General features: G+C 42.2%; 5 protein-coding genes and 1 non-coding gene across 8 annotated transcripts in view; 2 read left to right on the forward strand and 4 right to left on the reverse strand.

Annotated features, from left to right (window-relative positions):
- Positions 1-1,561: 1,561 nt before the first annotated feature.
- On the reverse strand, positions 1,562-4,013 carry sod2 (superoxide dismutase 2, mitochondrial). The gene is made up of 5 exons (XM_028397113.1): positions 3,864-4,013; positions 2,929-3,128; positions 2,681-2,797; positions 2,190-2,369; positions 1,562-2,072 (listed from the first exon to the last, which is right to left on the reverse strand). Exons 1-5 carry the CDS (start codon positions 3,977-3,979, stop codon positions 1,927-1,929), a joined length of 759 nt encoding a protein of 252 aa, XP_028252914.1. The 5' UTR covers positions 3,980-4,013; the 3' UTR covers positions 1,562-1,926.
- A 588-nt stretch (positions 4,014-4,601) lies between these two features.
- On the forward strand, positions 4,602-10,960 carry wtap (WT1 associated protein). Of its 2 annotated transcripts, XM_028397687.1 has the most exons (8): positions 4,602-4,803; positions 5,358-5,395; positions 5,518-5,573; positions 5,665-5,723; positions 5,863-5,990; positions 7,049-7,227; positions 9,507-9,661; positions 9,777-10,960. In XM_028397687.1, the coding sequence occupies exons 2-8, from the start codon at positions 5,366-5,368 to the stop codon at positions 10,427-10,429; spliced, it is 1,260 nt and encodes a 419-aa protein (XP_028253488.1). In that variant the 5' UTR covers positions 4,602-4,803; positions 5,358-5,365; the 3' UTR covers positions 10,430-10,960. The 2 variants fall into 2 exon arrangements, 1 of the variants encoding a protein (XP_028253488.1); XR_003669620.1 differs by lacking the exon at positions 9,777-10,960 and having other exon boundaries at positions 4,606-4,803; positions 7,049-7,975; positions 9,507-9,640.
- A 386-nt stretch (positions 10,961-11,346) lies between these two features.
- On the forward strand, positions 11,347-15,235 carry acat2 (acetyl-CoA acetyltransferase 2). The gene is made up of 9 exons (XM_028397450.1): positions 11,347-11,487; positions 12,242-12,376; positions 12,468-12,649; positions 12,733-12,850; positions 12,938-13,081; positions 13,166-13,288; positions 13,400-13,554; positions 13,641-13,751; positions 14,430-15,235. Exons 1-9 carry the CDS (start codon positions 11,439-11,441, stop codon positions 14,598-14,600), a joined length of 1,188 nt encoding a protein of 395 aa, XP_028253251.1. The 5' UTR covers positions 11,347-11,438; the 3' UTR covers positions 14,601-15,235.
- Positions 15,236-15,284: 49 nt separating this feature from the next.
- tcp1 (t-complex 1) lies at positions 15,285-19,840 on the reverse strand. Its single transcript, XM_028397449.1, has 12 exons — positions 19,556-19,840; positions 19,010-19,095; positions 18,794-18,922; positions 18,373-18,470; positions 18,146-18,256; positions 17,842-18,023; positions 17,387-17,513; positions 16,896-17,071; positions 16,693-16,816; positions 16,079-16,271; positions 15,822-15,985; positions 15,285-15,701 (listed from the first exon to the last, which is right to left on the reverse strand). The coding sequence occupies exons 1-12, from the start codon at positions 19,626-19,628 to the stop codon at positions 15,488-15,490; spliced, it is 1,677 nt and encodes a 558-aa protein (XP_028253250.1). The 5' UTR covers positions 19,629-19,840; the 3' UTR covers positions 15,285-15,487.
- Positions 19,181-19,318, reverse strand: LOC114429292 (small nucleolar RNA SNORA29). The gene has a single exon (XR_003669665.1). It is a non-coding gene; the product is annotated as a small nucleolar RNA SNORA29 (small nucleolar RNA).
- A 753-nt stretch (positions 19,841-20,593) lies between the features above and the next one.
- LOC114428574 (pleckstrin homology domain-containing family G member 1) overlaps positions 20,594-25,367 on the reverse strand; it is a 32,441-nt gene continuing 27,667 nt past the window's right edge. The window contains exons 16-17 of one of the 2 annotated variants that reach the window (XM_028397119.1): positions 23,522-25,343; positions 20,594-23,409 (exon numbers count right to left, since the gene is read on the reverse strand). In XM_028397119.1, coding sequence (XP_028252920.1) covers positions 22,418-23,409; positions 23,522-25,343 — 2,814 coding nt within the window. In that variant the 3' untranslated portion in view covers positions 20,594-22,417. The remainder of the gene's footprint in view (positions 23,410-23,521; positions 25,344-25,367) is intronic. The other variant, XM_028397120.1, reaches the window with a different exon arrangement.

Genomic DNA, 25,367 nt, shown 5'->3' on the forward strand with positions numbered 1-25,367 from the left:
AATCAAAACAGTGCCATTTTCACAGCTGTCCAAAATCTGATCAATATGCACATCTGGGATATCTACTTATGTCCTCATGTCTGCAATAAACAAGATTTTTTGCACAATTATAGAAAAAAAAGCCCTGGATTCAAAAAAAAGGTTTTAAAAGTTAAACTCAGTGACTGAGACATTTGCCCAATATTTTCCTCTCTTCCTTTCCAGAGGTTAAAGAAACTCTAGCCTGAGTAAGTTCCATCATTTTTATGAGTTGTAGATGAGGGAAACACTTTTTGGCACACCCAAACTTTTACAGAGCAAAAGTAGGCCACATTCAGACCAGTCATCATCTTATAAATTGGGAGACTTCTGTTTTTGAAGGATGTCAGTGCCACATACATTACTGTGCTTTGACTAATTTGAAGCCATTCTTGGTTTTTCAGTCTAGAATTGTAATATCGTATACAAGTCCCAAATGGCCTATAGATTTGAGTAAGCAATCATTGTCTGTGTAACAGCAGAGTTGCACTATGCCAATATCTAATAACTCACTGATGTATTTGCACTGAGTTCAAATGACTTGTTCACTTTTATTGATTCATTCAGTAGCTTTAGATAGTCTTAACCACAATGACTGCTGATTACTAAATCTAGTTTCAAGACTACAGTGTGCTTGAACTTACAGCTACAACAACAAAAAACAGCTCACCTCTACATATCACATATCACATATTTCCCCACAGTCATTCCTAATCACTGACAGGGAGACAGGAGACACTTGGAAGATGCATAATGAAGCAGCTGGAAAGCATTTGAATAGATGCTTGATATCATGTTGAAGGTGAGCTCCTTTTGTTGAACACAAAAACTCAAAAAAATCACAATGATCAGTGACCTTTAAAGTCTACTCCAAGATGTGTGGCCATAGAGGTTAACTTCAAATATGTCCAAATGTGAATCACTGCCACATGTTTCCCACATTTAACAGTTAACACACCTGATGTTTCAGTTTCTGAAAAATAAACCACCTGGAGCCAGGGCAGAAAATATTATGCAACGCTGCCCTCTTTTGGTGATACAATAGATAACTAGACAAAGCAGATAAGTACTAAGTCTGAGTCTATATTCCAGTTTGACAGGTTCATGAAGTTCAACTTATCTTGATTACAGTGCTGGACAGACAACACAAGTGTTTGGACACCTTATTAAGTAGATCTGACCTCAACAGGAAGAATGCGGCTTCTCAGCAAGCCCTATTTTCCTACTCACATTTAAAACCTCTGAACTGAAGCCATACTGGCTGAGCTTTAAGCAAAATAATTAGGCAAAACAAATGTTGATAACGTCATTTCTCACTATGTGAGATGAAAGCTGAAAATTGTTGCCAGAAAGCCGTTTAAAGTGGACTAGTTTATCAGGATGCATGCATTCCTCACCAAATATGGCATAAAGAAAAGTAGTAAACAACAAAATGCCTCTGAAAAACTGTTTCATGACTGGTGATAAACACGGTAACCTTGGATATAGACTATTTTTATAGTTTAAAGTCTTTTATATAGAAACTAAATAATGACACATCAACTTTTTACAATTGAAATCCTACAATTTTATTATATTATACATCAAAAACATTGATTCATATCATTGTCCGATTTTAATTTGACTTAATCTGACAAACACACAGCTCACCGAGTATGAACTTTGGTTATGTGACACCACCAGTATTTGGGTGTAAATAGCAAAAGCCAACTTTGATGATAAGGTAACCATTAATTGTGTATTTTGTAAGAAACTCTGGTAGTTGGGAGCAGACCTAAGACAAGCATTTGCAAATAACCTTTATATTTGCTTAAATGTTTGTACATCAGACATAAATAATGTAAGTTATTTGCAACTACTGTTTAATCCAGGTCTTGTTTAATGGGGTTTGTTATGGTGCATTAGGTTTTACTTTTTGGCAGTCTGAAGACGCTCGCTCACGTTCTCCCAGTTGATTACATTCCAGATTGCTTTAACATAGTCGGGCCGCACATTCTTGTACTGAAGATAGTAGGCATGTTCCCATACATCAATACCGAGGAGAGGTATGAGACCTGAGGGTTAGACACAGGAGAAACAATGCTCTGATGGCTGTTTCACAAGTGGCAAATGCTAAGGCACCGAATGGTACACTGTAGAAGGTTTAAGCTCTAAAGCTGTAATTAACTGACCTGTTGTTCCCTGCAGTGGATCCTGGTTAGCACAAGCAGCTATACGAAGTCTTCCATTCTCCTTGTCATAACCCAACCATCCCCAGCCAGAGCCCTGCACTGCTATCGTAGCAGCAGACATCTTCTCCTTCATTTTCTGGAGAGAGCCAAAGTCGCGTTTGATGGCCTCCATTAGCTCTCCTGCGAGATGACAAGAAGTTTGCTTATTGAAGGGATTAACTGTTAATTTGCCAAAGCACCATATGTACATTTAACTTTATTGTACCTTGAAAGTTTCAACTACTAGGGGTCATAAAAACTAAAAACAAACTAGGCCACCAGCAGATTTGTGTCTCATTAGGTCAAACATGGTAGAAACCGGTGCCTGCTACTTACAAAGCATGTTTGTGGCTTACTAATAAGTTTAGTTCAATATCCATGGCTCTCTGACCCAGTATGACCACAGTGTACAACAAAATTTAATAATAGTTATTGTTTTTAATGTGCCTCACCCTGTGGTTCTCCTCCACCATTTGGAGAAAGGTTTGTCCAGAAGATGGTGTGGTTAATATGGCCTCCTCCATTAAACTTTAACGCAGGCTGAAGGGCAACCTGTGTAGTCACATCTCCTAAAACATAAATTTACATACATGCAGCTGGATCAGTGTCCATCACACTGGTATGCAAAGATTACAAAAACATTAAACCCATGTGCCTTCTTTAACAATCTGATGACAACTTCATGCTGGTGAGTTTGTACCCTTTGCCAGCGCCTCCTGATATTTCTCCTCTGTAACGTTCAGGTTGTTGACATATGTTGCGTGATGCTTGCTGTGGTGCAGCTGCATGATCTCTGCACTGATGTGGGGTTCCAGAGCTCCATAGTCATACGTCAGGTCAGGAAGTGTGTGCTTCTGCCTTGATGCAACTACCTGGGCTTGGCTGAGGCTTGCGGCACATCTAGAAAACAAACAAAACATTGTGAACTTCTTACTGCATTTACTGTATCTGCTACAGTCTGTGGTTAACTAATGAAGCTGCTTGGAGGAGCACCGGAACGTCTTTAAGAAAAAAACTCTACAAGTCCAGTTGCCTCGCTCCAACCTTTTGAATGAAAATGACCTGACTGATAATCTTCACTAGAAAAGGGCATTTCCTGAAAATGCAAGTTTGATTGCTGCAGCTGAAGCATTGCTTTGAATGCTGATGTGAAGGATTGCTCTGAATTGCCTAGCAACGGCAATCAAACTAATAAGAAGAAGAAGAAAGAGGGTGAAGAAGAAAGATGGTGAAGAACAATAGTTTGAATGCCTAGCAACGCCAGTCAAACGAATAAGAAGAAGATAGAAGGAAGAGAGTGAAGGACAAGAGTTTGATTGCCTAATTAACGTGGCTAACTGGGACACTGACACCAAGTCTCTAAGCCCAAGTGTCTCCAAATATCACAGCATTTTGTTTACAACTTTACATTGAGGCCCATGAATGGGCTTCCTAACTAAACAAAGTAAACACAATCCTTTATTTTGGTGCGCCACAAGCTAACCTAGCAGAGCTGCTAAACTAAGTTAGCATGTCGGCTAGCTAAAAGCTAGCTCTCAACCAACACCTGTTTCAAGTTCAAGAATAGCTGCTGCCAGGTGGAATCGACTGTCCTGCAAACACTGGCTCAAAACGGTGAGCTGACAGCATTCTTACCTGCGTATTTGGCCCACTCTACACAGCATGTTCATGATTGTGGTCAGTGGGATGACAGAACACAGTAGACACGCTGGTAACTGGCTGCCCTTGAAATGTGCAGGCGACCGTACCATTATCGCCAAAGATAGGGGTGTTCACAATGGTGTGCAAGAATTATATAAACCAAAACTGAAATTAGGGTTATAATAACGCGTGTAATAAATGATTAACTAAAATATACATGTGTCATTATAGTATATATCATTATTATTATTACACTATATAACTATATAATGAGCTATACTAATACGCTATAAAATTAATTTAGCTATAGCAAATGCAAGTATTCTATAAAAGCAAGCAACACACAATTTTGAATAAATAATTATTATATATTATTATATATAATTATAAAGACAAGTAAGGAGTCACGTGAACCTTTTCGCTTCATCAGAGGTAAGCCAGAGATCGTCTATATTAATGCAAATGAATTACTCAAACGAAATGTTGGATTATTTTTTCTTTGGGGGGGGGGGGTAGTTATACGTGTGACAAATAGTCAAATCCTATATAACCAAAATAATTAACAGATTTGACAGATTTATAAAATTAATGTTTCCAAAGCAATCACTATTTACGAGCACCAAGCAGTGTCAAATAGATGTTTTCTCACCATCTTATACATCGTGGCCACATTTTTAGTATCCGGAAATCACTGCGGAGTGAGATATCGAGTTGTCTTACCCATCTCTGGTCTGCAGCAAGGCGAGTGCAGCGCAGCAGCTAGTTCAGAGCCATTCTGATCCGCTGTTCACGAGGAAGAAGATGATGTCGACCACGCTGAAGAGGGATCACTACATATAAATTCACAGCACATTTGAACGTAGTTATCGTTTTTCGTCTCGTACAGACGCGCTCAAGCGCAGAGGTTCCAGAAACACCGAAAAAAACAGGACTGGTAAGTGTTTGATGACCGAAGGCCTGATCCCCGCAGCCGAGAGCCCGCTACTCTCAGGAAAAGGAGCGCAAGGGAGGGAGTCATTTCCTTCACCGCCATTTTGTGATAACAAGGAACCGAAAACAGAGCCAAGAATTGCCTGCTGCGGGACTGGACACAAAAGAAGACTGTTTAGCTTAACGCTGTAGTTGCATAGTTTCAATGTATTTGTCTAACGGGCCCTAAATGTTATCAGCAGCGGAAAGTTAACCTGGGGTAGCTTATTTCCATTCCTCGCTGTCCATCGCTGCTGCCAGCCACACCAGCTAACATTTGGCTCGACAACCGGTACTAATGTTAACTTTGAATTGGTCGACCACGTAGTTGGTCTTTACACAGCGCAGTATGTTAATGCTAATCCACAGGTTTTCTGTGATTTTAGGTAACACTGTCATATTTTGTTGTGTGCGTGCAGCAGGCAGTGTGCGCGTCATAGCTTAAAAGATGATGCAGTCGCTTTAGCACAGGACACAGAAGCTGCAAGTACTGACGAGTCTCTGTCATATTACTTCTAGATATCACAATGACCAACGAGGAGCCTCTGCCTAAGAAGGTGAGCGTCTGTTACATATCGATATTATTGATCATGAGTATGCCCCCCTTCCCCGCCCCCCTGCTTAAATGTAGCCGTGTATTTGTTTATCTGACCAGTTCTTGGTTTTTCTTCTCTCTCAGGTTCGCCTCAGTGAATCTGACATGAAGACCCTGACGAGGGAAGAGTTGTGTACAAGGTACAATACAGCTCCAGTTATTGATCAGTTGAGTGGATGGGAAATTGTATATCTCTAGGTAGAGCTGCTAACACATACATGTTCTTCCTAGATGGAAACAACATGAAGCATATGTCCAGGTCCTGGAGGCAAAATATGCAGAGCTCTGTTGTAAGTAAATCTGTTATGTAAATGTAACCAAATTTGGCCACACTTTTCCTTTGGCACTATCTCTGTATCACGTATTTGCGTGTATATTGGGAAGCTTCTTGTGTTACATTTGTTTTTCTGTCCCTATTTTCCTTTATAGCCAATGATGTACCAGGGCTGAAGGAGTCTGAGGAGAAGCTCAAGCACCAGCAGCAGGAGTCTGCACGCAGGGAGAACATCTTGGTCATGCGACTTGCCACAAAGGAGCAGGAAATGCAAGAGTGCACAGTATGTGTCTTCTTTCTCAAATTAAGTAGTTTAAATACATTTTTTGTTGCTCATGGCGTGTCTTAGAGCAAGTCAATCTATTTTTTTTGTTTGCTGATGCACTTTTATCAGTTATTCCCTGAATGAGTGCTGCAGACTCCTTGCCCTCAGTTTTTGCTAATTGCTAAATTGATTGGCAGGTTATATATGTTATAGTTTTATCAATTGCTATTTATTGTAGTATGAAACTGCAAACATAATTAGCAGCTTTTATATCAAATGTTTTGTGCATGATTAGACATTAGGTAGCTGTGTATCACAGCTGTAATCCTCTGTTTTCCATTGGCAAATTGATTTACTCAATTCCAGCAAGGTTCAAGGCAGGGTTGCCATTCAGGATTACTGTAAAGTAGACTAAAGGTAAATTATGTCAAGCATGGCATCCTTTGCTTGAACTGACTGACAGCTCAGTGGATCAACCAGTGGCTTTATGGCAGCACATGCCATTCTTGGAGCACAGCTGAGGAGAGCTCAGCACCCACTGCTAGGTAGAAGTTGCAAAGGTTTTAAAGTTAAGCTACTGTCTAAACTTTAAACCATAAGGTTCTTTTATTTATGCAGTCTATGATGATAAATGCTGAGCTGTCTAATTTAGATTTTTAAGTAAATGTATTCCAAAGCACTTGCAAGGACACATGAGGTCATAATACCTTTGACTTTGGCAGGTCATGTTTGTTTTGTAGTTGTATACTGTCAATGTAAACGAACACAAATAACAGTTGCAGTCATTTTACAGTTTCTTAAAATTAGAGTGTTTTGTCTCTACATAATCAGTTTTTTTTTAAATAATAAAAATTTAGTGATCTTTGATAAACTCAGTATTTATTTGTCAAAGGTAGTAGCTCAGTGTGACTCAATTTATATATAAAAAAAACACATCTTATGGATTTATGTTCTCCAGAAATAGGTGAGTTTTTTTAGGTTAAATGCTAATGTGACAGCTGGAGGGTGTTATAAGTATTGACTGTAAAGGCTTTCCTCTATATCTGCACCACTAAGACATTTGTTATATCCTACAGACCCAGATCCAGTACCTCAAGCAAGTCCAGCAGCCGAGTGCGGCCCAACTGAGGTCATCCATGGTGGACCCAGCCATCAACTTGTTTTTCCTCAAAATGAAGGCTGAACTGGAACAGACTAAAGACAAACTGGAGCAGGCCCAAAATGAACTGAGTGCCTGGAAATTTACACCTGATAGGTAAAGACAATCAAAATAACTCCCCCTCAAAAAAGTCAAGACTTCCTCACGCCCCCCACCCTCACTCTCACTGCAGGCATGCAGGAACAATGGTGGGGGGAAGGCTGACAAATGCTGTACTCACCACGAGACTCAGACTTTACAGAAAGCCAGTCACTGCAATACAAAACTGTTTTTGTACTCTTGCACTGTGCCAGCTACATATCACATAACCTAAAGAGAAAAGACAGTATGGTCAGGTGACACTTGTGTTTCAGCTCTCTCCCCTCGTAACCCCACACCGTCCGAGGGCCCGAAGGAGTCCGGACTGTTCCTGAAGAGGTGGTCTCACACTTCCCGACATGGATATGCCCTCCCCACCCCCTGAGCTCAAAACAGACAGTTCACATTTTAAATAGGGGGGTTATGGTGGAGGTTGAGTCAGGCAGGGAATGTCCCTAGCCTAAAACCGCTATTGAACATTTTAAAGACAATTCCCATACTTTTCTTTATAAAGACATTTAACTGTGGATTACACCACACAGATACCTGCTAGTCTGCCTGAAAGACGTAAAGACTCTTTGGACAGTCTAGATACAGTGCAGTAACATGAGGACAGTTCTAAGATTTAAAAGTAAGACTTTGCGGGGAAGAGCCACTAGAACTGACTTTAAGACTGTGAGCGGAGCCAAATCTTCGGTCCACAAAGGACTATGGTTGAGGCGTGAGGGTCCGGTCGCCCGTGTCTTTGAACATGGGCCTACACACGGTAGAGTGTATTTACATGTTTTAATTTGTGACATGTTTATTTTTATTGGTATTTAATTTGATCCTTTTCCTGTTTCTCTGAAACAAACACTTACTGCAGTGTGTGGGAACCAAGAAGCATGATTGGCTTTTATTTTATATTCTTGTGTTTAAAAAAAAAAAAAAAAAAAACGAAAAGAAAAACATTTTAATGGCTTAAACTTTCCTTTTGATTTCTCAGATACGTAAACACACTGCTGTAGGTTAGCAGTCATGTTTTCAAGGTGTGAATGCAAATGTCTTTAGTAAAGTAACAAGTCATGTTATGAGTTAATGAGAATGTATTTATTGTACTTCTGTGTATTTTTGTGATTGACCACACAATCTCTCCATCAGACACACCCGTAGCTGACTAGTCTTTCTCATCTGTGTAGCACAGACCTTTAGGCACTGTTTATACATCCAGTTCCTCATGCTGTCTGTTTGTTTCTCTTGTCTCCAGAACAGATTCATATTGTCTCACATTAAAGTGAGACTGACAATCTATCAAGCAGTGTATACTCAAGAAACCTAATCACATTTCTTCTAGCACTAAAGAAATGAATGGTTAATGGTTACTGCTAATGGAGAAGTAAAGCATGTAAAGCATAATTATAGTTATGACAGCAATTAAGAATAACATGTCTTCTTTATCTGTTTTCAGGTCTTATTTAAAAGTGCATGATTGCTGAGCTTAGCTTATTTCAGGCCTATGTCTTCCATAGGAATTTAAAGGCTACACAGATGGCAGTTACATTTTAAATGGTTTCAAATGTGTCCGTGTTTGCACATCTTAATTATTTATTTCACATACTACTAATGTCAAATTAACAGGTGTGCTGGACTGTCGCAGTATTTTTTGTAACCTGTTGGAAGGTTGAGAAAGCAGCGCATTGAGCTATTTGATTTTACTGTTGAAACGTTTGCTTTGTATTTCACCTGGTTCTGCAGCGCACATTTGCTTTTTGCTATTATAGTTAAGGGTTGGTTTGTTATTTGTAGTTTTACTCCAATATCACACTGTTCCATTTTTTTATTCTGCCTGTGCTTCACACCCAGCGATGTAGCAAGAGTAGTTGAAATTTTAAATTTGGTTGTGATGGAATTGCTGACTTTTGGTGAATGAAGTTAGGCACATGAGCTCCAAAGAAATATCAGTCTTGGTAGCCTGTTTCAGCTTCAGTTTTAGCCGCAGTGAGGACCACATATTTACAATACATATTTATTGATTTAATTGATTTGAAGGGGGGAAAAACAGCAATTGTTTTGAATACTAAAAATGCTATTTGTATGGCATGGAACTGTGTTGGTTGGTACGTGGTAATTTGTGAGTTGGAGTCTGTTAGATTAGTACCTTGTGCTGTGATGAGAGTCATGGAGGGAGCAGGTCGAAGACTTTCTGTTGATTCATGTTAATGTGGAAGTGGGTCAGGCAGTGAAATGATTCAACAGCATCTCTTTGTTGCGTTTTTCTCCTGGTTCACTGTGTGATGTGAGAATTGTTTCCCTTACAGCCAAACGGGGAAGAAACTGATGGCCAAGTGTCGAATGCTGATTCAGGAAAATCAGGAGTTGGGTCGGCAGCTTTCCCAGGGACGCATCGCCCAGCTGGAGGCTGAGCTGGCCCTACAGAAGAAGTACAGCGAGGAGCTCAAGACCAGCCAAGATGGTAAGAAAATAAAAAATGTCTAGATCTCTGCCTGGCAAATGCGTTGTATATGTACATCATTGTGATGGATTTTGTTTTTAACTTAGTTTTTTTCCTTCTGAAATGTCGATTCCAGAATTGAATGACTTTATTATCCAGCTAGACGAGGAGGTGGAGGGGATGCAGAGCACCATCCTTGTCCTCCAACAGCAGTTAAAAGACACACGTCAGCAGCTCTCTCAGGGGGCTTTGGCTGGAGCAGGACCCAGTAGGACTTCACCCTCTGCCTCAGGCTCATCAGCAGAACCATCCGCTCAGCCCGAGCAGGCCAGTGCGTCCTCTGAACCAATGGGCAAAGACTACGGGAGAGTCTCCAATGGTCCAAGCAATGGCAACTCATCCCAGAGGAGTGAGACCACTACACCCAGCCTGTACCGGGAGGTTAGCAGCACTGAGGAAGACTTTCCCATGTCCCCCATGGTTTCAAGCCCAGGTGAAGCTGAGACCAAACTCTCCAACCACTCTGAGGAGGCACCAGGGGGTCAGAGTGCTGCTGGCAGAGTAGGAGGTCCTGGGGGTTTCGCGAGCCAGCTAAGTGCAGGGTATGAGAGTGTGGACTCCCCAACAGGCAGCGAGACATCATTGACTCAACACTCGAATGATACAGACTCGACCACGGACCCCCACGAGGACAAGGCTGCCCTGGTGACCAAGGGCACCAGGACTGCAGGGTCACGGCACACTCAGAATGGGCTAGACTCTGGCGCGAGTGACAGCGCTGTTTTGTAATGTACTTTGACATGTCCTGTCTTTTTTCTTTTCTACAGTAAACAAACAAGGTAACAAATGCATTGTCTGTAACACAGCACTGCTGTCCAAGATATTTTGTTTTCACTCCCCCCTGCCTATCGTGTGTCACATTTGTGTTGCTAAACGGGGATGTAACAGAAATGGGTTAATGTTAGACTTAAATTGCGTGGATGTATGATTTAAACAAAAAAACTGTTTCATTATGATGTTTATTTGAGCACGTGTATGCTGTTCTTGTTTGCGCTCTTGGCACTAAAATTGGGCATCTGGTGTTGTAACTCATTGTCAAAAGTCAGTAAAATTACAGAATTACAGTAGCTTTGCAATATTCAAAAAGGTTGTTCAGATGTTGGCCTGTTTTTTTTAATAATGCAATTTTAATTTTTCATTGACAAATTCTGTTCCAGATTCTGTTCACTTGTGAGTAGATCATATTCGATGTTCATATTATTCTGACTTCAGTCCTTTTCATGTACTGACCAAATACCAATAAAGATTTTTAATACTATATAGTGAAACCCATCATTATTAGACATCATTTAATTAGCTGAGGAGCCTTACTGTCAGTTTACTTGATAATAGTCTGCTGTGGTTGGAGAAAACATGAAAAATAAATGTAAACTACTGTCCAACAATTGATTGACATGAAATAACATCACTTATAAGTAGAGGGTTGGATTTTATCATAATGTGTATCAAAGTGTGTGATTTCCAGTCAAAGTGGTAAGTAAGTGTAAATTGATAAAACATTAAAAATAATAATATTCCAAATTGGGTAATTTCAAGTTAATTCAATTAATTCAGTTCTGTGCAGTGGTTTTGTGAGTGTAAAGTTATACTCCCAAACAGGAGGTGGCGCTATGATTTCCACCATTCACACTTGCATATACAGCCAACAGCGCAGTGTCAACAGAGCACAGAGGCAGGGTGGACAGACAGGAACAGAAATCAGAAGCAAGGACTTCTCTCTAGACATTCATCTATCAAAATGAACAACGAACCTGTTGTAATCGTTTCTGCTGCACGGACACCTATTGGTAATGTCAAATAGCTCTTAACTAGCATACACATTCATTTAAAGTTAGTTGCTGAGATGCTTACTAGCGTGTTGCCTACAAATTAGCTGTGCTAAAAACAAGTTGTCTTAGCAGTTGTTCCGTGTTTCAATCGAAGTATTTATAGTCGTGCATTTATGTTTCATGGCGTGTTTGTCGTTTTTAATTTAGCAAAGTGGTTTGATATCCTTAAATTAAACATGCGGAGCCTTGCAGAGCTGATTGGTTCGCTCCTGTGTCCGGAGTCTTCTTCAAACGCTGATTGGCTGACTCGTCATAGTGCCACACAGCACGAGCCTCCTACCATTGGCTACCTACCCTGTGTGTCTAGGACATCATTACTCTAATGTCATTTGGTAGCAGGACCCTTATTGTATCATTAAAGAGACAAAAAGGAACTTCCTTTCAATTTACATTCCCATTTCGCACTGACATTTAGTGTCTGTAATTATTGCTTCAACAAAGTTTTATTTAACTTTGATTCAGTTGCACCAGTTTTGCATTATCTTGTCCTAGAATTTATAAATAATATATTTATAAAAATATACAAATAAATAAAACACCAACACTGACTGACAAACATCATGCCAGGAACATAAAACCAATATGCTGAAATGTTTTATTTCTAAAATCTGTGTCGAGGCAAAATGTGTGTGTAGACACGTGTTGACATGCATGCATGGTGCAATAGTGGAAAGTCCACTAATCATACTATAATTTCCTATTTTTTACAAAGGGTCCCTGAATGGTGTTCTGTCAACTGTGCCTCTGCATGACCTGTGCTCAGTAGTGATCAAGGACGTTCTGAAGCGAGCTGGAGTGAACCCAGAAGAGGTATCAGAGGTTATCATGGGACATGTACTAACAGCAGGTAAACAGATCTGGAAATCACCAAGGAAAAAAGTAGTGAATGATGGGCAAAAGCAGTTTTCATTGCATTGTTTTTTTTTTCGGTCATTTAGGCTGTGGACAGAACCCAGCACGTCAGGCCAGTGTTGGGGCTGGCATCCCCTACCCCATCCCAGCCTGGAGCTGCCAGATGGTGTGTGGCTCTGGGCTGAAGGCGGTCTGTCTGGGAGCTCAGTCCATCCAGGTGGGAGATTCCACAGTGGTGGTAGCAGGAGGCATGGAGAGCATGAGCAGGGTGGGTAGTGAAATGAGAAGGATATTTAATAAGCAAAGTATCAGAGAATTTAGGGTTTAATCATTGATTCTTTGTCTGCTTAGGCTCCTCACACACTGCAAATCAGAGCAGGGGTGAAAATGGGCGATGCCTCTCTGCAGGACTCTATGGTGACTGACGGACTGACAGACGCCTTCCACGGCTACCACATGGGAATCACAGGTGTGGGTTTATGTGATATACTGGCTAAGCAGCAGGTTGCACTGTTTATTTATATAGTTTTTATGAGTCTGTATCTCTTTTTATCAGCTGAGAATGTGGCAAAGCAGTGGGGCATTAGTCGAGAGGAGCAGGACCGATTTGCTGTGCAGTCTCAGAACAAAACGGAGGCAGCGCAGAAAGCAGGATATTTCAATCAGGAGATTGTTCCCATTGTGGTGCCATCCAGAAAAGGTAAGAAGTTTTCCATCATTTATTCAATTCTTCTATTCATTAGCCTCTCTGCAACTGGTGCCAAAATATTTGTCTTGCCTTCAGGTCCAGTGGAGGTAAAGGTGGACGAGTTTCCTCGAAACGGCAGCAACATGGACAGCATGTCCAAACTCAAACCCTGCTTCATCAAGGACAGCAGTGGCACCGTCACTGCTGGAAATGCTTCAGGTGTCACAGTTGTTTTTGAACCCAGAAATGTACTGAAATGGTGATTTAGCTCAGGACAGATGTCTGAAGCGGAATGTAGGGATATATAAATCTGTTCTTATATTTTTGCAGGTATTAATGATGGAGCAGCAGCTACTCTTCTAATGCGTGAGTCAGAGGCTGTGAAGCGTGGCATTAAACCTATGGCCAGGATTGTATCGTGGGCTCAAGCTGGCCTTGACCCTTCTATCATGGGAACTGGGCCAATACCAGCCATCAGGAAAGCGGTGAGAAGTCAGCAGTAATAAAATGGAACAATGTCTTAATGTCTGTATTTTATGTATGTTTTTTTCTTTTATTTGCTCTCTTTCAGATTGAGAAAGCCAGCTGGCAGCTGGACCAAGTCGACTTATTTGAGATTAACGAAGCATTCGCAGCGCAGTCTGTAGCTGTGGTCAAAGAGCTTGGCCTGAATGAAGCCAAGGTAATTCCTTAACTTAATATTTTTAAATCCCATTAATAAATTAGGCAAAAAATAAAAGATGCTGAGAAGTGTGTTTTAAGCAAGCGGCAACCTTCGGGGCTCAAAGTTGAAGCCCATGCGGAAGTGTCAAAACTTGTAATTCACGCCGCAACTGCTGGGGGCTGGCTCCAAAAGCGAGTAATTTCCCATAGACTCCCATGTTAAAATGGCCGACTTCACAGCAGAAAAAAACATGTTTACATCCTGGTACAAAAAAAACACTCTGGTCTCAGATGATAGGTTCTCTTCTAGTGTCAATTGTAGGGGGGGTGAATTTTTTTACAACTCACTCGTTTCAATGGTATTCTGACTTAAAATTACGCATAATTATGGGCGTTGCCACTTGAGTGACAGACAGTTGACGTATCACAACGTGAGTTTCCTGCTTCCACGATCGCCCGCCCCCCTTTTTGTCCATATTTGGAGTTTTGGCGTTTTGGAGTTTTGGCGGACGTGACACTGCCAACCTGGTGGCGGTCATCAACGTCCTGGAACCTCCCACCGAGCCTCAGAACGGCTCTTGAGAAAAACGGGTGACGTCACGGAAGCTCTGTCCATAGTTTTTACTGTCAATGGTTTTAAGTCTGTCTCATTGCTGGTTCAGGCTTCTCAAAGGTTCTTGTGCTCCTGTCTCCTCAGGTCAATGTGAGTGGCGGTGCCATTTCTCTGGGCCATCCCATTGGTATGTCTGGCTGCAGGATTTTGGTGACCCTGCTGCACGCACTCCAGAGGACCGGGGGACATAAGGGAGTGGCATCCCTCTGTATTGGAGGAGGGATGGGTATAGCCATGTGTGTGGAAAGGGTGTGATATGAATACCTAAAGCTTCTCAACACATTGTACGTGATTTTTTTTTTAATAAGGGATAATGAAACGTATTGTTTACACCGTAGGGTTACAAATTAAGTTTACTTGGCTTCTATATGATGCAAAATGAGTACACGTAATCCTATTCAGTACTATCCTGCCACTCTCACTGTGAACCTTCCTCAGGTGTTAGCTTGTGACTACTAGATCTTAAATGTCTTATCAGTACAAGTAGTATGCTAACATATAACTGCTAATTTAAAGTCCTTTAAAAGCAGTCGATTCCTGAAAAAGTGCAGCAAACTACAGTATTTGCAAGGCTTTCAGTACCCAGCATGAATACGCTTTGGAAGTCATGGTAGCATCTTTTGGTAGAGCTTAAAAACATAATGTCATTCATTGATAAATGTACCAAACATTTAAAAAGCTTACACTACATTCCAGTATCCTCCACATGTGGAATAAATGGACCCTTTCCTCCAAACCATACAAACAGCAGGCCTTGAAACGCAGCTAAGTGCCATAAGGTTGGGTATGCTGGGCTTTGTTAACCTAGTGCTTCCTGTATATGGGCATGTTTGCAAACTTTTTTCTGTCATCTAACTGTTGGACATGTCAATAAAGAATTATGGACCATAGAGTCATTTAAAACTGACAAAGGGCTATACAATAACCACAACTCTCCACTTTGAATTAGCAAATCAACAGTCATTTACAACCATTGGAGCTTTATTAGTTGTGTCCAAAAAAACAATCACTTACAGTTCCTCTGAGAGGGAGTGGGAGAACAGTAAACAGGCAAAGTGCACAGCCTACACTAAAGCGACAGCCATGAAGAGCTCCACATGTATAAATACGCTGAACCTATCTGGACCAATCACAGCTTTTTTTTAACCTTGCAAAGATCCAGACTTCACGGCGTCCTCGTATGAAGACCCACCCTCCTTCTGCTCTGGGAACAGTTTGATGAGGTCATCAATACGAAGAATGGTGATGGCAGCCTCAGTGGCAAATTTGAGGCTCTTTGTCTTAACCATGGTGGGCTCATAGACACCAGCCTGGCGGTTGTCTCTGGGTTTTCCGTTCACCAAATCCAGACCAATCCTAAAAACAATCAAAAGTTTAGACAACGTACCTGAAACTGTGCAAATGAAGCATCAGTCTTAATGTACTGCTCCAGCTTAAAGATCCAGAACATAACTGCATGTCCAAGGCAAGACTCACCACTTGAGATTCTTGCGTTCAGGGTTAACTTGAGCCTCATTGTGGAAAGCCCGAAGCTTGGCCACCAGGTCAGTGGAGTCCTGTGCTGCGTTCACAGACAGAGTCTTGGGGATGACAAGGAGCGACCGAGCAAACTCAGCAATGGCAAGCTGCTCTCTGGAGCCCTAAAGACATAAAACAAGTGATAAAATTTCAGTTTGGACTTTGTACATTTAAAAAAAGATACCCTAATAACATTTTTTTGCATGCAAACTCACCATGCTTGTAGCATAGTTCTCGAGGTAAATGGACAGAGCTGCCTCCACAGCACCACCTCCAGGCACTACAGACTTGGACTCCAGCACCCTCTTTACCACACAGAGTGCATCATGCAGCGAACGCTCCATCTCATCACACATGAAGTCATTAGCTCCACGCAGAATGATGGAAGATGATGTGCGTGCTTTGGTACTGCAAGGATCAGAAATGTACAAGAATACAAATCACTCCAAGACACTGACACCAGTTATATTGTTTCCCTCGATACAATCAATCTAAGCAAAATTTGTCATGAAAGACAACTGCAGACACTTATGTCTAAGTGGACAACATATGTCTAGGATTGATCGACTTTAAAATGTAGATGCGACATCAAGCCATACACATTTTTCTAGCAACATTAAAGCTACAAATCCACAACATGACAACCATCACTTTCCATTCTAATTTCCAGAAACATAGATACCGACTGCTGAGGCCAATATGTTTCAAAGCAAACACAGATGCTGCAGTGCCACAGAACGGTCACATTTACTTCATCATATGCACCCACCCAATCTGACTCAGCAGCATTTTACATCTTCTACAACACTTAAATAGTTGCAGCTCTTACTTTTTGACCAAGATGAGCTCGTCGTCACAGACACGCTCCTGCACAACCTCCTCAGCTTGGCCAAGCATAGTGGCTTCAAATGATTCCTCTCCTTCCAGATTGGTCAGGGAAGGGCAGACGGTGGCTACAACAGGACAAAGACAAGGTCAAATACAAACACTTTTGTAGATGAAGAAAACATTAAAACACGCCGATACACCTACCTCCTGTTGCCTTGGCAATGCGTTTGAGATCCCTCTTGAGGACCCTTCTAACTGCCATGGCTCCTGCGTCAACAAAGTACTTCAGACACATGTCATCAATGCCACCAGTGGTCAGTACAACATTGGCACCCGCTGACAAAATCTTCTGGATCCTCTCCTTGGTTATATCAGATTCCCTGGAGCCAAACAAAATATAAATGTATGTCTCTACAAAGGCCCACAACACATCACCACATCCCAGATTCAGCAGACAAAACCATCACAAAGCTAATCAAACACACATTTTGCAGTGTGACTACAAAGGCATGTCCAGTCCACAGTAGTGGTCCTGCAGCTCACAGAGACGCTGCAGCCTTGACTTGGGGCTGTTTGTTTTCTCCCACGCGTATCACTGTGTAGCTAATGATTGAGCACCACAGCAAATTTAAATGGGATTGTTCATAATGTGAATCTAAAGTAAGCAAAACTGAGAGAAACCGTCCACAACAAACCTTTGTCTTATTTGGTCAAGCTTCTCTGGATCATTGATAATAACTTGTACTCCCATCTTCATTTTGGTCTTCTGCAGGCTGAAGTCCAGGCAAGCAATCTTGGCATTAGCAACACGCTTCACCATGCCTTTGGACAAACACATTATACAGTCAACTTTGGAAATTACCACGGGGCAATAAAAATCCCCACACCATTTTGTACAACAGTTACAACATGACTCTACTGTCTGGCCAAAAGAAGTGCCACAGTGTACAAAACTGCTGCAACAGCATATCCTTCAAGGCCAGTTTGCTGTCTCCCACGCGTATCACTACATATACCACAGCACAAGACATAGCAGCAAATTTAAATGGGAGGTGATCATCAGCAATTACATACATTACATACAATGCTCTGCACAGCTAAGTTGTACATCTGGGCGATTTGTGAATTTTTAGCTTTGTGACAAACTTACCTTGCGAACCGACTGTGCAGTTCAGGGCATATCCATTGACCAAGAAACTCTCTTTCTGGCTGCGGCCGTGGGCTTTCAGTATGTTAACAGAGTTGATGGGATACTTGGCCACTCCCTTGCTGTCCACAAACTTCACAGCCATGGCAGCATCCACCACCATGTTAGCGAAGAAGTCTGCATCACTGAAGAGTTTGAGTTAAAGCAAATATTTTAAAAATAAAATATTGTATACACATAAAATGTAAACAGCATCGATCACAAATTGTAACTACTTCTTGTCAACTCATATACACATCAAGGATACACTCCAATGATTTTAGAAGACATGGATGTCTTGGCTGCATTGATCAGGCACTCTCTGCCTAGGTCATCTGTTCCGATGGTGAGATTCTCATTAATGTATCGCACTGCTTCTCTATGGGATAAAGACAAAACACGTGCAACGATCAGGGAAATGGAGCAGATTCAGAGTAACAATTGTCCACTACTGAATGATACGTAAATAGCTGTTCTGTGGTTACATTGCCTTACTTGCAAGCCAGACGATATCCACTGATGACTGATGTAGGGTGAATCTTCTGCTTCACCAGCTCATCTGCGCTCTTCAGTAACTCGGCAGCAAGAATGACCTGAGACAAAGGAACAGAAACTACAACATAAGACAGAAGCATGCCACAAGTTCCATTAAAACCAACAAGACAAGTTAAAGCAGTAGATTAGAGGATGTACCATCATTTCATTAGGAGTGGCAGAAATGAAGCTGCTCAACCCCTTCAGATACTGAAGGACATTTATTTATCCTGTTAGCATAGCCATACACCTGTAGTAAGAGGCAGATGCACAGTACTAAAACAGGACATTGCACATCACTTTCAGAATCTCTGTATTAAGGCTAACTTCATTCTGTCTGCAGGCTGACTAAGAGTTACTGGTAGGGGTTGACCCTACTCACCACAGACGTTGTTCCATCCCCGACCTCCTTGTCCTGCAGGTCAGCCAGTTCACACAGGACTTTAGCAGCTGGGTGCTCCACTTCCAGCAGCTTAAGGATGGTTGCTCCATCGTTGGTGATGGTCACGTCCTATCAAAACGGTCATGATACAACACCTGTGAGCAACTGAAACATTTATAGGTACAGATGCATGAAAATGTTAAATTTGATGCACACCCCAATATCGTCAACCAACATCTTGTCGAGTCCAACGGGTCCGAGGGAGCTCTTGACGATGTTAGCAATGGATGATGCGGCCATAACTGCAGACATAAATGAGACGCTGTAATAATCAAGGACAAAATAACATGCACTCACAAGTCTATTCTAACTTATAACACTTCAGTTATTCACATATTCTGTCATCTTATTTAGTGTGGCGCACAGTCAGCTGACCACACCTTCAGACCGTGACAGTGTTTTTATATCCCATCAGCATAGCCGTCTATTCATTGAAATGCGAATGGACGGGACTGACATGGGATTGCAGACTGTATGACGTGCATCTAGTGTTAGAGAACGCACTGATAAAATGTGAAACTTTATTGACTTCATTTATTTATAAAAAGGCTAGAGACCGTACATAAAGCTAGCTAGCATTAGCACGTGTCGCACGTGTGGTGCAAGCAGTGACTTGATCCTCTTTCCTGTCGTTCGCTGGAAACACAAAGATAAAACACGAAGTTTAGCCAAAACATTAAGTAAAGCAGCACGAAAACTCACCATTTTGAGTGCGAACCGATTCGCCAGATGTTCTGTGGCCGAGCACGTTTAACGGACCTTCTAATAGCGACATTTTGGACCACCACACAACCAAGAAGAAAGGAAACGGCGCGGTGCACTCTGGGTAAACCGGTGTTAACCAGAAGGTTCGAGAAGACGTAATGTTCAAAGGTTACGGCTTTGACAGTGTAACCTCAATTTATGATGCAGTGGAGCTCAACTTTAAATGCCGATTACACTTCATGACTATCAATTACGTTTCAAGGAGGAAACTATGGTTTTCTAACAGGCTTTCATATAAACAGCATTTCCCAGCATGCACCACAACCGCTCCCAAACTGCCACTGTATTCTTCTTCGTGGCTTTGAGAGTGTATAATGGCTGTTAGTGCGCCCCCAGCTGTAATTCATAATGTATGACGGAAAAACTGTGAAAGTAACGAGAATATACACTGTACGAATACTTTTCAGCTTGTTTCCTTCATTTTTGTAATTTTGTTGTCTATTGACATAGTCAGTGTTTTTTTTCATATCTTTGAAGATAAAGTGGTAGCTCTATAGATTAATTAAAGATTATTAGAGATTAATCTCAATTTCTGACATACAATTATGAACCCTCCCATACCATATACAAGACATTAAAGATTGACTTTGTCAGTTGGTTTAGATTACACAAAACAATAAATGGTCTCAGCTTCCGAAAATGAGGATTTGGTGTTTTTTCTGTCTCAGATGACAGTAAATTTGAAAATTATAAGCTTGCTTTTGCTCTCTGTGATTATTATTCATATTTTCCAGTATACAGTATATACCATACTATATAGGAAACAATGAAATTAGATACTTGCATGGGATTTGCTGTATGGGATTTTTACATGTATTAGGGTGTAATATAAGCAGTAAATCTTACTTAAAATAAAGGATCTGGATTCCACCCTGATTTTTATAAGAAAGCTACTGTGGTATGCTGATTAATGCTCATTAAGTGTCACTTATTGGTGGTGACATTTTTTGAATGGTAACCACAACAACACGGTGATGAGTTTAATCTGAATTTATTATCTCCAATACATTGTTTTGTTGAGCAATGACAACTAGGCAGTTTAAAAAAAATACAGTACACTTAACTTAAACATCAAAGCTTTATAAAGCATACCTAGGGCATACAAGAATAACTTTCCTAAAATGTACATCTTTACAAAGTGTTTACAAATAAAAAAGAGAGACAGACAGACAGAAAAGTGCAAAAAAAAGGAGTCAATGAAGACCAAAAATCCCCACCAGTGAAACAGAGGACAAAAATATAAACATAAAAACATACTTCATATTCCTAATGTGGGTTTGGTTAACATCTCCTGATATGAACAGTAGGTCGTGATGTTGTGCTGTTTTCACATGATTGTGTGGCTTGTTATTGAAACGTTTAAGCAGTGCGTGATAGAAAAACTACCATTCTCTGATAATATTCACAGTATTCCAATTTTTGTTTGAGGACCTAAATGATAATAAAACCATCTTTTAATAAATATACTTTCATTTATAACCGGGCTGTTGTAGTAATAGTGACAAGGGGCAGTAACTTAGGGATGCTTTTAAATAAATATTAACTTAATTGCCTCAAGGGGAAAGAAAATGATTGTGTTGTATGAACCGTGATGAAGAATGTGATATCAGTAGTGTGAGAGTTGGGAGCCTCCCATGATGTAAACAATGCAAACAAACAGACTATCCATTAAAAAATAAAATAAAATACAACAAATGTACACCAAATAATACAGTACTGTAGTCTTTAAGCTAACTTGCCTTAATTCCCTCCTTTGTGGTCCCTCTTAAAATGAAAATAAAAACATGTTGAAATGTTTGCTGTACATGACGGATGCCCCCAGACTATTACAAAAAACCTCTGATTCACAGATTCAAAATAAATATCCTACAGTTTCTTATAGATTATCTAAAATATCAGCATCTTCTTTAGATTTTTTTAAAGCACAATACCCTACTGGTGACATTGACTGTAGGTAGAGTCACTTACAATAACTTCAAACAGACTTATAAGTCTAGTTACCTATTGGATCTTGTAATAGAGTTTTCTTTACAGTTGCATCCTTTTTATTGCATTTATTGCTAAATTAAAAAGCTCCTAATAGAGATAAACTAGCCTGAGTAGCACATCCGCAACTTTGACCTGTTATCTGTAAGGCTGCTTGTTCAGAACTGTTTAATAGTGTATAAGCACAATTTAAAAGCACTAACCAAGAGTGTGGTTCACCTCTCCAGGTTAAGATTAACTAGAGTTGATAATGCAGTTAAAATAACCTTAAGAACAAAGTTAAAAGAGCAAGTTTGTTATTGAAGAGGTACAGTCACGTTTGTTCTTTGACGTAAAAAGCTGAGCACACAAAGGATCCTATTTCAGTCAGTAACAGATATTCTGAGCGTATTCTGTGTTTATTGGCACAAGCCCCCTTGAATCATGAGGCTCACACATGAAGCAGTGAAGGAGTTGCTTTGAGTATTACAATCTGTTCAGTCACACTGAATGCCAGCTGAGAACTTTGCTTCGATGGCATCTTGCAGACTTTCCCAGCAGCTCTGTGGAAGTGCTAAGGCAGCTCACATGCAGGCTCTGATGTGGCATTAATAGTAACCTATTATGTCTTACCTTGAAGCCCTGTAACAGCAAGTATTCACATGTCATTAGAAATATGGCTGCAACCAAACACCAAACTGCTTCTGCTCTACAGTATGTTGAGAGATGTGTTATATTTAAGAAGTAATAACAAAGCAGTAGTGTCCCCTTTGTTGCTATATGGTGATATGGTGGTCCATATATATAGATATGTATATGTGGCTTCTAGTTGCCTCAGGCAAAGCTGCTGGAGCTCAGACACTGAAACTTCTCCCTCAGAGACTGGACGATGGTGGATTGGCTCTGCTGCGGCTCACTCCACAGGTATTTTGTCAGCTGCTCACGATCCAGAGACCTCATCGGGTCACAGGAGCGGACTGGGGTACACGGCAGACTCTGAGACTGGACAAGACCCCGATTCTGACCGGAGAAGACTGCAGAGCTGCCGTTTCTCTGTGCCAACCTGTCCTGCTCGTGTTCACATTCATCTTCAGAGCGAATCTCCACGTAGTCATCGTCATCTTCCCCATTGTCCTTAAAGTTAGCCAGGTAGTTCTGGGTGGCAGTAAGTATGTTCAGTGCAGAGGCCCTATTCAGGACCACTACCTGTTGGCCATCGTGTAAAGTGAGGTCTGACTGTCCCTGGGTTGACCGCTCTGGTAAGCTACTCTGCCGACCAACCCGCCCCAGACTGGGGCCGTGAAGTTTTTCTGTAGACTGAACCACGGAGGGTCCATTACATCTGAGTCCAGACTGCTCATGCGGCTGGCTGGCCAGACAGCTGACTGACTGACAGTGACTGGATGGGGAAGACTTTGAGGGCAAAGATGGAGCGTTAAAGGAAGGATGTCTCTTAATTGAACTGTACACATGCTCCTCTTTCTCGCTCGGTGCCGACATGCACGAGCTCCATCTTTGTGTGGGCGGAGGCGTTGGAGAGGGAGGGATGGTTTTGAGTGAAGGGATGGAACAGGCAGAGGTAAGCCTGCGCTGAGGGGTGGAAGACGGTCGAGCATTTGCTGCCTCACTGGACGAGGAGATGTAACTGGCCAGCTCTCCGTTGCTGTAGGTGGAGTGGAGCCAGTCCTCCTCCAGGGAGGTCTCAGGCATAGACGGAGAGGACGGCAGCCCTGGATGGGAGTGGTGTGGGGTAGCAGAGCTCTGACCAGGAGGATCCCTAAACATGACTTGGTCATATAGGTGGGAGTACTCAGCTATCCTTGCACCTAAAAAGGAAACACAGAGGATACAATACTTAATCCCAGTTTTTTGTGCAAAAACATTAGGGTTAGGGTCAGATTGTTAGAAAACATTTCAGAGATAAATGTTTTGTTTTACCTATGGCTGCACCCCCTTGTTTCTTTTCCTCTAAGATGGCGGCAAGGTCTTTCTGTTTCTTCTCTGCTCTGGCCCGACTACAAGTGTCCCCAGGGTCCATGCTTCTCATGCGCAGCAGCTGGTTGGCTTTCTTGATTTTCTGACTGTACTGCCGTGCCATCAGGAATACACGGCTCTTGGTTTTGTCCATAAGTTCCAGAGGAAAGTCCACAGATTCACCCAGCAGGAGAGAGGAGGATGCCAGTGGCGAGTCCAAGCCTGCCAGCTCCCCTGGATACAAACTGTGTAAGTCCTTGAGGGTGTTTTCTCTAAGAGGGGGGGTTTTGGGGGGAAGCTCCACCAGATCGTCGTCCTCAAGCCGGAAGCTGCCGCTGCTGAGACGAGCAAGTCGGTTTCGAATGCTCTTAACTGTGCCTGGGGGAGGCTCAGGGGTGACTGGGAGGGGGCGTGAGGTGGGAGCAGGGCTGTGGGTTTCTTCCTCAGTCATGTCTTCACTTTGAAGGTCAGGAAGGTTGATAACTGGGATCGTGAATGATGGTGTAGAGGTGATGGGTGGGGGTTTAGGCTGATGTGCTGGGGGACTCTTAGTTGGAGGGCTGACTGCTTGAGGACTGATTACAGGAGGGCTCTTTGTGGGGCTGCTGTTTTTGACAGGTGAGGCCTTCTTAGGTGACTCGTTGGCGCTCACAGGGAACGCAGCAGGAAGCCGATCAGCTTTCTTCTCATTGTTTTTGATGTAGTTTTCTAAGTCATTCCATATCTCATCAACCTGCTCAGACATCTTATCTCCTTTCTGTGAGCGTTGGGAAAAAGTCTCAGAAGCAGAAGAGGATGAAAAATCTGGTTCAGACAAGCACGGGACAAGATTAGAGGCCTCTGGTCTTTCATCCTCTCCGAAGTGCAGGCTCTCCTCAGAAACAAACCCTCCAAGACTGTCAGTCAGGTCCTGCTCAGAAGCCAGTAGACTGTCCCTCTCTTGTTTCATTTTATTACCTTCATTCATTCCCTTCAGCTCAGCTGATGGTGGCTCTCTGAAGCAGATAGTGTCATAGATATTTTCCTCCTCTATCTTAAGTTCACACGTCCCAAATGGCTTCACCTCCTGTGTGGAGGATCGGTTACTCTCTGACGAACCGTCTGGTTCAATCACAAACTCTGAAGCCTTAGGTACTTTTGCTGCCTGTGCATCTGTAGAAGGCTCTTTCAGTGACTGACTTTCTTCAGGGTCCCTTCTGATCAGACCCATGCTCTTCAGGTCCTCGTAGCTGATGTTGTCATATACATTTTCAATATCATCAATTGTCAGCTGCTCAGCTGAGGAGGATCCAGATAGGTCATTGCTGGAGGATTCAGTGTGGATAACTTCCAGGTTGCTATGACCACTCTGGTCCTCTTCAGGGGCCTCGGTGGCCTTTTCCCCTGCACTGCTCGCCCTCCGGAGGACCCTGCTGCCATTGGGTGGAGGGTCAATCTGCACTGTGGGCACCTGTTCAACATGCCAGCTGCAGGGCCGTGCTGTCCTGGGTGATGAGGTAGCCTCTGACCTCTCTGAGGGGACCTCTGGTTCTGGTCCACCGGGCTCAGTGGGAACAAACATCTGGTAGATGTCCTCGTCTTCGTCTTCAGGCTGCATGGTCCTTTGGCGGGTGGGGAACATGGCCCTGCGAGCCCGGTGGTCTGCCCAAATGTTTCTCACAGAGTGGTCACTTTCTGTGACGATCACGGAGGGAATGGGTGGGTCAGGAGGTTCCTCTGTCACATGAGGTGTCCTGAGGAGTGGCGGGTGGTGACTTCCTTCCCTTACCAGTGACTCTCGGGCTTTCTGGGTGAGAGAACAGCACAAACA

The sequence above is a fragment of the Parambassis ranga genome, chromosome 24 (genome assembly GCF_900634625.1).
Source record: "Parambassis ranga chromosome 24, fParRan2.1, whole genome shotgun sequence".
NCBI lineage: Eukaryota > Metazoa > Chordata > Actinopteri > Ambassidae > Parambassis > Parambassis ranga.